Below are 14,729 nucleotides of genomic sequence, written 5' to 3' on the forward strand. Positions count from 1 at the left end.
GAAAGTTATTCCAAACAATCCTGGAGTAATCTCTGGATATGTAATCGTTCATCAAAATCAATTACTATGCTTCTCAGTGCACGGATCAAATCATGCGAGGTTAGATGCAATTATTTTATGCCTCTGAAAATGTGAATTTTATGCTAATAGGCTAAATGAGAGAGAGAGAACAAATTGGATGTAAAGAGCCAGACAGTACACATGAGACAGGCCAGACGTAGCAAGTGTAGACGACAGTACACGTCAGGCTAGATGGTGCAGATTAGACAGGCAGCACAAATGAGATTGTACGGATGAGATAGATGGAACAAGCAAAACAAAACAATAGATTTTTTGAATGAAATTGTCAATCGTAAAATGTCATCAAATTGTTGGGGAAGGCAGGAGGGAGGGGAGCATTGTTGCATGACTAATAACCACTCTCCCTGGATGCCTTGGTCTTATTTCTTTGCCTTTGAATTTCAATACCTCTATCATTCAGATGTTGCATTTGTCTAAAAGATTGTTCGTGATTTTTCCAATTTGCAATTTCACATGGTCGTTAAAAAAGTGCATGCAAGATGCGTCTGGAGCTGCATGAATGATGTGAGCTTTGGTCTCATAAACACCAATGCATGTGGCGAATGTTTTCTCAATGTGCCTGAAGGCATTTGCTGATGGGAAGGACACTTAGTAGAACTGCATTTGCAAAAGCTAAAATTCACTCACACCACCAGAATACGGAAAAGCTGATCAGATATATAATGATAGCTCCGTGGGGTGGGGCGGTTTTGCAGTGGGTTGCACAATGCACTGCCAACCCGGCATACAAAATTTGAATCCCAGCCATGGCTAATATCAGAAGTGGTCCCAGGCCCATCTACTCGTGCTCATCACCATGGTAACGTATAGTCAAACAATCTCTACGACTGACATTATGCGGGGAGACCTTCATTCAGTACTCGATTGACAAAGGGCTGCATATTATTGTGATGAAATATTAATTAACATTCACCTTAAAATACTCGGCATTTATTCTGCTTCTTTGATTTTTTTTTATTCGGATATTCAGCAGGTCAATTCTGTTTCTCTGAGACTTGGCACACACCCTCTGAGTTCTACACATTATTATGCTCCTCTGGCATTGGTGATGGAATAGCTGTTATCTGTGAACCTGGCTTTTACATTTTACTCCATGAATTCCCAACATTTCACCTATTTGTTTTGTGTTCTCTGCCTTCACCTCCCATTTAGACGCTCTATAAGCCCAAACTCTATTCATTTTCTTCATGTCAACAGGGTGAGACTACAAGTATCTTTAGCAATAGAAAGCTGAGTGACGGGATAATAGTTAAGGCGAAGTAACTTCTGCTACAATGAGCACCGAGGCAGTGCTCATCTCCTGTTTACAGTGCTGAGCCATTGGTGGAAATTCCACATTCCTATGATGGGGGAAAGGCTCTCCATAGGCCAACAACTGTTGATTTTCTCACAAGGCGTTAAGGTTCATTTTATTGGTAGGGTGATGGGCTACAGGGTAATCACATTTTTATTTACGTGTAAAGTGTTGAACAAAACCCTTAGGATGTGTGAGCAAAACAAAACCTCGAACATCGGTTAACAGTTTAACACGTAACAAACACAGTATACTGCCTGAGATTGAAGCAAATATCAAAAGCATTGGCACTTACATTTTCCCAGCTACAAATCCAGCTTATCAAATCGAAGGCCAATTGAAAGGGAACAAATGTTGATCATAGAAGAGATTGTTTCAGATACATGAAGTGTCACGGACAAAAATAATTGGGAACATTCCTAGCTCTACGCATATACACATTTAAAATTGTGAAGGCCACCGTGGCTGTAAAGGTTATGTAACGGGAGCAAGTGATATTGACTGTAATCGAGGTTCACTGCGCGAGGAAGCCCTGTAATTTTCACAATAAATACCAATACTACCGCCGCTACTCAAAATAGCCTCCACCGCAGAGTGATCGTGTCCGTGTTGCCAAGGAATGAGCTCTCACCCCCCCCCCACAACGCGGGTAAACATCGGTTGCTGCTAATAGTTATACGCACTCAGAGTGAAGTCACAAAGAAAGTGTGAATCAGTATGTTGCGCCGAGACAGCTGCATACACCGTAAGCTAAACACCGAGGAAAGTGAATGAGGGAAGGTAAATCAAAAGTCACGTTCCATGCGAAATATGGGCAACAACAACTAAGTGACGGTGACGTCACCACGGCGCTTGTGCCAGGCGATGTGCACGTTGAGGCCACGTGAAGTGTCGAACGGCCGCTGGCAGGAGGTCACGGGGCAGACCCAGCAGGTGGCACGGGTCGACTGACTGAGATAAGTGACCGATGCACCATCTGTGCCCGCTACTATGCCAATAAGGGGAGAAATATAGGCGCGCACACACACGCACACAACAGTACCGGAGAATGTTTCGGACAGCATCATGTGCTGACAAGAACACCGACAACACAATGGGTGTCTTTTTTTTTTTAGGCTGTGGTCGCTTTCATCGGTGGACAGGGATAAAAACACGCATTCGAGGCTCCGATGGATTTGTGTCCTTGGGCAGGACACGTCGCTCGAGAGGGAGAATGTCTCCACTAGGAGGACCATCACACGACGGAGATCGCATCGTGTTCGCGATGGTTCGTGGCATCGCAGAACAGTGACGGGTGGCGATGCCACAGGGAGGAGACCTTCATCCAAAATTGTCGAGGCGATGGCTCATGATTGCGATGATGAATGTTGAACGTTAGTATGTTCGCCATTGGCTTTGGCACACTATTTTGCATTGGTTTTTATACTTTGATTTTGTTTTGTTGATTACAATTTAATGAAACGCTGATGGAGCAATACAGTCCGTTTATAAAACTGATGGATGGCAACGGTCGCAATATTCCAAATGGGATAAAAAAACATAATATATTACGTAATTATACACAGATAAGACATCACCTGTATTTATTGCCAGGTAAGAACCCATTGAGACCAGGAGGTTTTTTTTTCCTCCAAGGGAAACCGAAGTGAGAAAACAACTCATACAGCGATCCATGGCGTTAAAATATTACGGAAAAGAAAATCACCGTTATTGTTGGTTTACGTAAATGGACGTCAAATTGGTACACGCAGATAACGACACCTTTTGCAGACGACACAGAGGCCATCTCTGCTCGCCCATCAATCAGCGAGCTGGGTGCAATGCTTGTCATCCGACTGGCAAGTGAATGGAGCTGATTGTGTGACGTGAGAAACGATGGACTGTGCGAGGCGACGACGTTTTCCTGCCTCCGATCGAGGACAACCACACTCGAGCCACGGCGTAAATGCAGCACATTCAAACAAACAAGGACAGATCCTGCCCCGTCTTCGCTTGATTTCGCCCCATTTGAGTATAATCCCCTCGGATTGTGGTCTGCCCGCAACTGAGTCACTCGCGCCCTGACCTCTCTGCATGGACACATTATCGCTTCCCAGCTGAGCGGAGATTATCTGGAAAGAGTTGAGGCCTCCCATCGGTCGTGTGTGCCTGGGGACTATGATGATAAGGGCTGTGTAATGAACCGCATGCATACGTTTAGAGAGTAATGGCACAAAACACGCAAAATGGGGGTGGAATTCAGATATTATAATTGGACGTCTTAGACGTGCCGGTCCAACAAATTACAATTTTACGATAAACGGCTGATAGTTTTTGGATATCTGTTGTATTGTCACACAATATACGATAGTGAACGGAAAACACATTTGAAGCTGGTGTGTCCTTCACGGCTGATGGCAATTTTACACCCGATCCCCATATTGTTAGGGCATCCTATAAATGAAAAGTACATCAAATTAATAGACGATATCACGACACGGAGTATGAAGCAATACACGAACACGCGTTACTATTCCACAATATTTGAAACAAATATGAAAGTACAACAGACTTTTGCCGTAGAATTTCAGTAAAACTCGTAAAAACTGCAGTCAAAATTTAACTGCAGTCAAATAAACAACAGTACTTTATGATAATAGGGTTTTCCCCTTTTATCTGGCAACAAAACAGGTGTTAAGTTGTTAAAACACCAAACTGAAACCTTTTACAAGGAATCATGTCTGCATTAACCACAATACTTGTGGTTAAAATGCAAAAAAAAAAACACTGATAATTTATGCATAGTCTTTGAAACTAATTGGTCCACACCAGAGACAGCTTTCTTTTGAGCCTCGTCTTAAATGGTGTTAGACCAGAGGACGCCAAAAGGCGTACAGCACAAAGACAATGCACTATCAGAGTAATGAGAGCTCGGGGTGAGCATCTACATTATGGGACCTACTTTGCCAGTACTTTACTCAAATTATATTAAAACAAAGCAACAGCTAACATCTGCGAGCCTACTGTTCCTACTGTGCGTTTCAAGATTGTCAACAGCATAATCACCACGTATGTCGCCTTATTAGAGGGATTAAAATGCAGACTGAAATACATCATGATTTTTGTCCATTATTTTGCGGCCGTCTCTTAGCCATACGTAAACATGGCAGGGATGTCTGGACACCGACGACATCCACAGTGGCCGTGGCCCCTGGTGCCTGTCTTCGGATATTATGAAGCCACTGGAGCTATGCACTTTTAAATCTAGATTGAAAACTCATTTATTTAGAGCTGCTTTTTGTGTTTAGTTTGTTGTCGTTCCCCCGCACCTCCGATTCGCACAATTGGCTACGTACGGTGCGGAAGTTCAACATACATGGATGCATGAGGACAGATGGCAAATCCTCAGCCCTTGAAGCATTTGCCTTCTTCAGCCTTGATCAATTCTACATGTTGTCACCGGGTTCAAATTGTCAAAATTCGCCAGTAGCACTGTGGAGCAAGACCAATCTCAGAATCTTGATTTATACTGGAGGAATCCGATGAGTTCTAAAGCTCTTTTTTCACAGATGCCCAGTAGACATCTCTCCAGGGGTTGACTGCAAGGCTGCAGCGGGCTCTGTCCCGTGATAATGATGGGTCTGTGAGCACACGGCAGGTCGTGGTGAGCCCCGTCTACAGCACCTGCCGGTCACAAGAACAATGTTTCAGTCTTTCGTGTTCGGTGTGGGGAAAAAAAAGCAAATTACGCACGGACCCCTGCCATGAATATTAACTCAAAGTTATATCACGTCACGTGGGATGGAGGCTGCCTGCGATGTATCAAAAAGTTACATTTTAGATGAATGCTTGAGCAGTGTGCATAAAGTGTATTTAGAATGTGTTTCAGCTCGCCAATGTAATTCGCGAGGATAACGATGCGTTTATAGCGTGATCATTTCTGTTATTTGCTTACCGTGATTGAGACTGTAAAAAAACCGTGCCTTGCACAAATAATGTACGGCAATTTCAGTGCCAGGTATTTCAATTCCAAATTTATCAGTACAATTTAAAACAAACTGGATGGTTTATTTAAAATGTACAATTATAGGCTTGCCAACAAAACAGGAAAACAAATATATAACCGGTACTTACAACCAATTTACGAATGAGACTGCAATAAAAAAAGCCATGAGAACTTCACATTATACCTACTTTTAAAACACAACCTTGAAGCAGTAACCATGCATAATAGGTGAACATTGATTAAAATACATCTTTTGAAAATGTTGTTGTGAATTAAATTAAAATAACAACTATACAGAATGCACATTCTTTAATACTGTTATATTTTGTGTAGATAACAACGTTCATCCTTCTGTCAATTCACTGCGGGATGAAGGCCTCCCCACACCGTGTCAGTAATGGGGATTGTTTTGACCATACTTCACCATGCTGACACAATGCGGGTTAGTGAAGAGAAAGGCCCAGTATTAATTAAAATACCACTCACCACTGACTCATAATCAAACTCATATTTCTAAGTTCATAACACAGTGTGTTAAACGCTGTCGCACCGCTCACCTCCACTGCACGTTTTAATTTCCCATTTGTGTCAATAGCTCAAACTATTATTTCAATGAATGTAAATAATTGGATTACAGTAATTGTTTTTTTCACGTTATTTTGTCCAGCAGGCTTGTGTGGGCTTCCCAGCATAAGGCCAAGCTAAAGAGGTTGAAAGTCACGTAATATAATTTTAAGCACCAATTCACTTTATCTCATCTATCTGCAGATGCTGGCTGTGAATATGTTCAAGTATGATTTGTACAGCCAGACCAGAGCTTCATAGCCAATAACTGTTAATGATATTCCTCTGGACATGTGTCCGGATGTTGTTCCTGTGATCGAATATCATGAGGTGTAAACCGTTGTTTACACTGGACAAAATGTTTATCTGGCAATTCCCTATATCTTTAAATTTGGAAGACTGAAGATAGTGCTTGCACACTGTGGTTTCATGTTTCCATTCCACTGTTGGTGTCAGATAATAAACAGCTGCTTGATGATGGCTATTTCCCGTAGAAGGGACCCAGCCAGTATTGTGTCACTGCAATCATGGGAAAAGCTGGGATTCTCAAGGCTGGGATACAGCACATTATTGATTGATGTTGCTAAAACACCCTAACTTTGATAGCTCTTGGTGTGATACGAAAATGGTCTCATTTAATGTCCAATTTTGGAACTACGTAAACTGATGGTTCATCGTCCCAATTTTGGACGTACCACTTTATGATCCACAATGCATTATTGGTTTAAAAAAAGAAGACCAAATGACTCGAGATGTCCCCATGCCCGACCTCATCAAATCTCGAAAGCTTTGCAGGTTTGAGCTGCATAGTACTTGGATGGGCAGCCGCTTTGTTGTGGGCAACAGACAGCAGCGCGATTAGTGCGGTTGGCTACGTAAGGTGCGAAAGAAGTTCAACATACAGACATACAAAATCTGTTGTTGTACTCTATGTCAACACTCCCACATGTATATCCCCCACTGTCACCAACTGCCATTGAACTGTGTGTGGTATGGTCAAATAATTCGCACGACACGTACAACATGGGTAGGTCCTCTCACCCAGCAGTGCATTTGCAAGAGGTTTTAAACACCCCCAGCTTCCCGCCTTAATCCGTGCATGTAAAATTGTATTTTTCATACACTCCACAGCAATTAAACAAAAAAACATCATGCAGATCGTGTCGTGCTTTGGCAAATATATTCAGCATCTTTATTTTAACGTCAAATATTTGCGGTGTAAACTTAATTAAGGCTGTTGCTGTGAAACGATGATAAAAAAAACATGTCATGATATCTCGTATGAGACATGAATGTGACTACACTCAAACGAAGCATAACACAGCTGAGTAAATAAGAAGCGTTGAAATTAGGAATTGAAAGTTGTTATATTGTTCGACATTGCTGGAACATTTCGCGACGAAAGTTGCAGCAGTAAAAGCTATTGAACTTGTAAAAAATTAGAATGAAGCGCACACAAACATACACCATTTATGAAGTGTTATTAGATTTGAAGCTATAAATAGAGTGAAAAAGATTACGTATTTCTGCCGAAATTTAAGATGCACGACAACAAGAAAAACAACACGTAGAAGCCTAATTGGTGAAACCATTTATTTTGGCTTAATTCTTTACAAAACCAAAAGAACTGTAAAATTTTGGCTTATGCATATTCAGCAACGATATACGTGGTGTATGAAAGCCAACACGTTCGACATTTTGAATTATTGTGACATGGTAATAACTGCATTGTCTTTTAATAATTTTAAATATCGATATGCCCCATTTTATAAATAAAATCACAAAATTGGAGGATAGATATTACTGTAAATAATTGAAAAGTAAAGATACACATTTCATGAATCATAAACAAATGTAAGAACAAATAATGTACAAAAAAAATCTGCAAAATAAAGCTAACACAATGAGAACCAGACAGAAACCCACTACATGCACACAGAATATATCCCTTTCAAGGCCATGATTTGCAAATATGCAACAAGATTATAGAAAACGTATACTTCAAAATATATTTTTAAAAATAATTTTAGTGATTAAAAAAAGGACTACACATTGATCTTTTTCCAGGCAGTAAGTGTTTTCTTGTACCAACATGCATGATATTTCATGAAAATATTTACGTACATTTTGTGCACATCTAACATTTACACTTTCGGATGTCACGGAAACAGAATTCGATTAAGCTCAGACATGGGAAATGAATGCACCCACGCATTAATTAAAGCTGCATTGATGGCAGCATTCATTTGGGAAAGTGCATTAACGATTATCATACAATCATGGGGGTTGCAGTGAGCGTAGCAGCAAAGACAGGGAAGGTGTCAAATTTGTACACGCAGTCAGCTCGTGTTGTCCGTGGCTTAAGACCAATTCTGCTCATTATCATCCTACAAATACAGCATTTGCACAATTGCATTCGCACTGCCAGACTAAAAATAAGCATGAATGCACAGCTGTGTGGCTCTCAAATGGGACTGTTCCGTGTGGCATCGAATTAACACCAAGCCCTCACAAACGCATATGTGTACTTGATATTTTTTTCCAAATTATCCTAACTAGACTAGCAAACAACACAGGGCTGTCTTAATGGACTTTACAATCCATCATTGTAAACCCAACAATGAGCATTACTTGTGTATATAAAGTTTTTTTGTGTTAGATCGCGTATATTAATGTGTTGTTAAACCCGCCACTACAAAGCCATTTAGTCAGATTTGTTATATAAACAAAGCGTGCCAATTAATTACTACTTGAGCACACCATGACAAGTTTAACTAATTGGCATGTTTTGTTTACGTGACAAACCTCACTATTTGGCTGTGTCGGGTGGCGGCGGGTTAAACGACACATTTACATTTACGTGATCGAACACAAAACATCTTTATTATGGATAATATTCTTAGGTTTTTTCGGTAAAGTCACGTAGGTAAAAAAAAGAAAATTAAAAATTACTAAACGTAATAATATAATTTTATTTTATTTTTTTATTTTATTTCTATTAATACTTTTAGTAATTTTTAATTTAGTAATTTTGTATTTTATTTTTTTACCTACGTGACTTTACCGAAACAACCTAAGAGTATGAATCCTTGCAGTCACGAAAGCTTCAAATCTAGAATGGATAATATTGGTCACGAAAGCCCATGTGTTAAACGGTCTACTTGTGTGGTTTTTTTATGAGAATCGTGCCTGAAATTGAGTTGAAAACTGGAGATGATGACCGCATCCTGGCTGGGTGAGGATTCTGGGAAAACAAAAGAAATACATTAAAACGTGTGTTTTTTTTAACGCATATAATTTCTTACTACACTGAGCAAAACCAGGTATGGACTTCTAGAAAAATTAATTGCAAAACAATCTCTAAGCTAAGATTGATTGTAAACATAGCCATAAAATACAGATTATTTCGTTTTTTATCACATCATAAAGCTAACATAGCATATTGACAATGGGCTTTGTTTATAACTGCCATATTCTGCGGATTATAAGATGCTCTGGAAATGAGGATGCATTCCAAAATGTGTGCTTGGTTACACACATTATAAGAAGCACCTCCTACTTCTGCTTTAGAATAAGATAACATTTGTGTCTTAAAATCTGGAGAAAACGCTAGTCAATGGTTATACAGAAACGTGTTACCTTACAAATGTATTTACAATGCAGCAAATAACATACGGTACCGACAAATGACTTGCCATAGAAATATAATCCCTTCAAGGTTATTTTGACTATTCCATTACACATTGGAATTGTTTGACTTGATAATCTGAATAAGACATTTTGAATTCAACACGAATTCAAATTACCGTTCACGATTTTCTCTGAAAAATAATAAAGGGTCATTGTTGTGAGCACAGACCACATTTTTTGCTGCTGTTTTTTTGACGTTCCACAGATATTCTGAAACGTGGAGATTTCTATCTGGCAGATTAACGAGCTCAGTGGCTGTTGTGTTTGTTCATAATGTGTATTGTAAGAGATCGCTTTAATAAAATACTACCAACCATGACAAGTTCCTTTTATTATACAAATTACAAAACAGGAAAACAAGAATTATTTCAGATTCTGAAGTGTCACTTTGCATATGAAGAATTTAAATGAGAAAAAAGGGGTTAAAACAACATCCATTCATTACAAAATAAATCATGCTGGTTATAGTATCAATTATGGTATTCTTGCGTTAAGCGGCGAGGGTTTCACATGGGTATGACCTCATGATGGTATCAATTGTCATGAAGACATGAAATGCTTTTAAAGACTCAAAAGGCTTCCTCCCGAATATAATGTTGGGGACTGGAGACCATGACTGCATAATTTATCTCGTCTTTTGAGCCCATGCAAACACGTGCACATTGCAATTTTCTGTTATAATATAGCCAGAACAATATTCACCTAGGTGGGTTGTGCAGCGGTAATGTGCAAGGCTCACAATCAGAACGACGCAAGTTCAAATGCAGGCCAGGGGTCGTCGACGCAGCCCTTCATCCAACCAGAGTTGTGGGGAGGTCTATGGGAACTGTCTTATGGCAAACATTATCCCTCCCTGCCATAAGAATGAGGATTTTCCACCACTGTATCTGGACCACTTGTTTTGTCATACCTTAAACTTTCTGATTAGTGCGGGTTGGTGAAGGGGGGGGGGGTGACCCGGGGGGGGGGTGGCAGTGACTCAAGACTAGTTCAGATTTGATGCTGATGTTAGCCATGGCTACTAAGGCACTCAGGTTGGCGTATTCCTCGTGCTGAGCACTAACCACTGCACCATAACTCCATTTTGGAAAATGGCCACACATAGCAAAATTGTACACAATTGTTCATAACGACAATAAAAAAAAGAATGTATGTCAGTTGACAAGTTATTTATGTGATCAATTACTCTACCTATAATCGGTTGGATTACTCAACTCATCGGATAGCACGAAAATAGTTGGGGAAAATAAGTCTCGGCTACGTTCTCACATGTGACACTCGACGGGAGGTAATGGGCAGGACATCAAGGTCCTTGCATTGTGATATGAACCCAGCCATCTGAGTTCGATTTCTCGCATTGGCTAACATCAGTGATGAGTGATATCTGCATCAGTCTTCGGCACCTCCTTCACCAACCTGCATTGACCAGCAAGGTGAAGTATGGTCAAACAACTCTCGTTACCAACATAGCATCGAGAGGAGGGCTTCATCCAGCAGTGGATTGATGGAGAGCTGCACCACGTGCCAACAAATAGTGAGCGTCTAAAAATAAATAAACTTCACGTTACGAGATAAGATCTCATTAAGACAATATGCGTGCCTTTTAGAGGGGAGGCCCACAGCTTGCCGAAAGGAAATGAACCCTGGGTTCAACTAAGGATATGCACTCCTTGTCAGAAATAGCCTATCCATCTGTCAACGCTTCAACACAGAGGTCATTGTACAGAATAATAATAAAGCCTATCCAAGTGGTCACATATTTGTATATTTTTCCAATTCGGGAAATCGGTTTACAGAAAATGCTATTTAATCTTCCTACCCGGAAGTACGTACTCTTAGTCCTTGGAATTTTAAGCATTTTAACAACCCATATGTACAAGATTTGAAGCGTTCGTGACTGCAAGGATTCATATTCTTAGGTTTTTTCGGTAAAGTCACGTAGGTAAAACATTAAAATTAATAAAAGTAAAATAATGTGTTGCCTCCGAAACGTCGTGATTTTTATTTTATTTTACTTTTATTAATTATAATGTTTTACCTACGTGACTTTACCGAAAAAACCTAAGAATATGAACCCATATGTCACCGACACTTTAAATATTAGTTATAAATTGGCATTTCCATGATATAAAACAGAGCTGTTTTATTTACCCAAGCGATATCCATCGATGTGTGTGACAATGGAAATAACACCACAAGAGGTATATAGGCTCTTGCTGCATGGAATGTAGATATATGCAATTAAGTAATTGTGCTTTGAGAAGGATTGCTGAAATGGAGCCAGGCTTAGAGTCACAACAGAAGCTTAGGGTTTAAGACTACTGTCAGGGCTTCCATGCGTGGTAAATTGAGGATTGATGCTCGGGTCACGGTCAGGACAAAGGAAACATTTAAGGATAGGTTTATGGGTAACTAAATAATTAACTGCACACTATGGAGTAGTTAGGATTACAGGAGGGCATAGGGTTACGTTTATTGCTCAGATTACGATCCTGGTTCGGATTACAGTGGTTCTCATATGGCTCTACGAACGCGTCCATCGCCGAGTTAGAATCTTGGCCACGGCTGACGTCAGCGGTGAGTGAAATATGGACCAGTCCTGGGCACCCACTCTACCAACTCACAATGATCAGCATTGCGAGGATAGGTTTGTGGTGAAGATAGGTTTAAGGTGACGATATATTGATGGTGAAGACAGGTTAAGGGTTAAGTTCAGTAGTGTATTGTATTGTATTGGGATTGATGTTTTGGTTTCAACGTCAGTCAGATATGGATTTTACAGAATGGTTAGAATGCTGTTCAGAATTAGAGTGAAAATTATGGCTGTGATAGATTGAGGGCTACGGTTACAGTCAGGGTCAAGGATAACTTTAGGACAACTGCTATCATTACCCTTGACTTGACACATAGCTTAGGGTATCGATAGTCAAGGGACAAAGTGAGACCAAGTGGCGGCTGACAGCATCCAGATGGCCGACCGTGCCAGTTCGAGGTGGACATGGGCCTCTCTACTCCAGTGTCATGGATTCAAACGAGTGACTGGCTGGGGTAGAGGATGCCACGACTGTTTGCCGGTAAAGTGCAATAGTTGTCGCAGTGGAAGTAGCTACCATTGTTATCAGGAGAAGTATAATTAAAAAGAAGTGATTTGAAAAAGTCACTCCAGACACTCATGAACCCCACGTGTGTTTTATATGTGACAATCGGACACCTGGGGAAAGCGGTGGTGTAGTTATTGCTGCTCTGCGCTATGAACCCGGCGACCTGAGTTTTATTCCCGGCCACGGCTGACATCAGTGGTGATATCTGAACTTCTCTTGGGTGGCCCACTTCACCAAACGTGTCAGCCAGTGCGGTAAAGTATTGCCAGAACAACCCCCCACGGATGACATAGCACGAGGAGGCCTTCATCCAGCAGTGGATTAAGGGTTGTCAAAATGCAGTTACCCGCCGACTTCATTTTGTCCACGGCTCCCCACGGCCTCGTGTCCGCCGTGTCACTTATTGGACTTGACGAGGGATGAGAAGATGGTGTCGGGGTCGGCGAGCAGATTGGCAGGCGAGTCGTTCTCCTCCAGCAGGCCCTGATTCAGCACCAGCACCACGTCTGCATCGAGGATGTTGGCCACCCGGTGCTGGCCATTGTGAAGAGAGCAAGAGTGAAATTGAGAGGTATAGAAGGTTTAGGGGGTGGAAGATCAGCCAGAATAACTGCTTCAGATTTGATGTAAAAAAATGGGACAGTGCAGGAGGAAGAGGTGAAGGATGATTTTAGTGCCATTGCTTGGATTTAGAGTAACGGACAGCCGGATGGAGAATATTTGTGATTTGACAAATGACAAAGGATTATACAATGTCATAGAGCTGACAAGAGGCTATTAATGTTCTGCTCCCAGACCATGTAGAGACATAGTGCAACACTCGCTTCAACTCTTTGTATTCAGGTATTCTGTAGCTTGCACTGCATCCTATGAAAATGTTGCATTGGGTAAGAATGCTTCACCTATGGCCCAATCACCCAGAAAGTACCAGCAGACCTCCGAAACTAACCAGTTTTGAGCTCGGATAGTGTCTGTGTGGGTGACCACCACGTGTAAAAAACAGGTGTTGTAGGTGTTGTCGGCAGTAGAGGGCAGGGCACAATAAACCCATTGTGTTCATATATTTCACCGACCTTCACTAACCCACACTGACCCACGTGATGAAGTATGGTCAAACGACCCTCATGACCCGCACGGTATGGGGAGGCCCACATCCACAGCGGTGGATTGACAAATGGGCTGTACATGCACAAGATCACTTCACTTCCTCTTGTAAACTTGGTTAGAAATAAATGTATGCAGTGACTTTGTCAATGTTTTTGATCAGACCGTGTCCGTTTTCAGATTGTGTGGCTGCCATGAGCCAATTTGTTTTCGTTTGACCACATTTAGTTTTTTCACCATTGCTTATATTTTCCTAATCTAGTCACTGTCCTTCAGGAAAATGTGTTACATATTTTGTAAATGTAGAATTTTAGCGTGCAATTCACTTTGTTTATTTAGCCTTATTCAATACAAAAAAATATTGATAAATTTAGTCGGGATTTGTTACATGTAATATTTGTTTAAATGATGCAGTAATCTGATGTCACCCAGGTCACCGTTTCAAAACCAGGCAGTGGTGTTTCATGCGTCTCAACGGGTTTATTTTATTTCCCAATTAAATAAAGGTTTGCAAGCGGCACCACCAGCGCGCCTGATATGTTTCACACGTTCAATAGCAGTCAAATAAATGCATGCTTGACGGGATGAAAACACATTTTGACAGCCAGCACATAACCACAATGTTCACAATAAAAATGATACGGTGTTTTTTAACCGTTAAGTTTGTAGCAAGCATGCATGTAGAGGCTTTTTTTAAAGTATACTTACCGCTATCATCACCACTGTTCTGTCAGCAAAAGCCGTCATAACAACCTTTTGCAAGATTTTCTCCTGAATGTAAAAAAAAAGAAAGTGATAATTCCTTATTATAACATACGCAATGCTTTAATGAGTACACAATTTCTTTGGTATACTCCAAAGCATTCCAAGAATAACACGCCAGAGTGTCCCAATGCTCAATCGAGCAATC

General features: G+C 40.8%; 1 protein-coding gene across 1 annotated transcript in view; it reads right to left on the reverse strand.

Moving 5' to 3' along the window:
* Window positions 1-4,952: 4,952 nt before the first annotated feature.
* LOC144933729 (ATP-binding cassette sub-family C member 9-like) overlaps window positions 4,953-14,729 on the reverse strand; it is a 91,507-nt gene continuing 81,730 nt past the window's right edge. The window contains exons 37-40 of the mRNA XM_078858798.1: window positions 14,528-14,590; window positions 13,062-13,249; window positions 9,114-9,168; window positions 4,953-5,038 (exon numbers count right to left, since the gene is read on the reverse strand). Coding sequence (XP_078714924.1) covers window positions 13,112-13,249; window positions 14,528-14,590 — 201 coding nt within the window. The 3' untranslated portion in view covers window positions 4,953-5,038; window positions 9,114-9,168; window positions 13,062-13,111. The remainder of the gene's footprint in view (window positions 5,039-9,113; window positions 9,169-13,061; window positions 13,250-14,527; window positions 14,591-14,729) is intronic.

This window comes from Lampetra fluviatilis, chromosome 8 (assembly GCF_964198595.1).
Source record: "Lampetra fluviatilis chromosome 8, kcLamFluv1.1, whole genome shotgun sequence".
NCBI lineage: Eukaryota > Metazoa > Chordata > Hyperoartia > Petromyzontiformes > Petromyzontidae > Lampetra > Lampetra fluviatilis.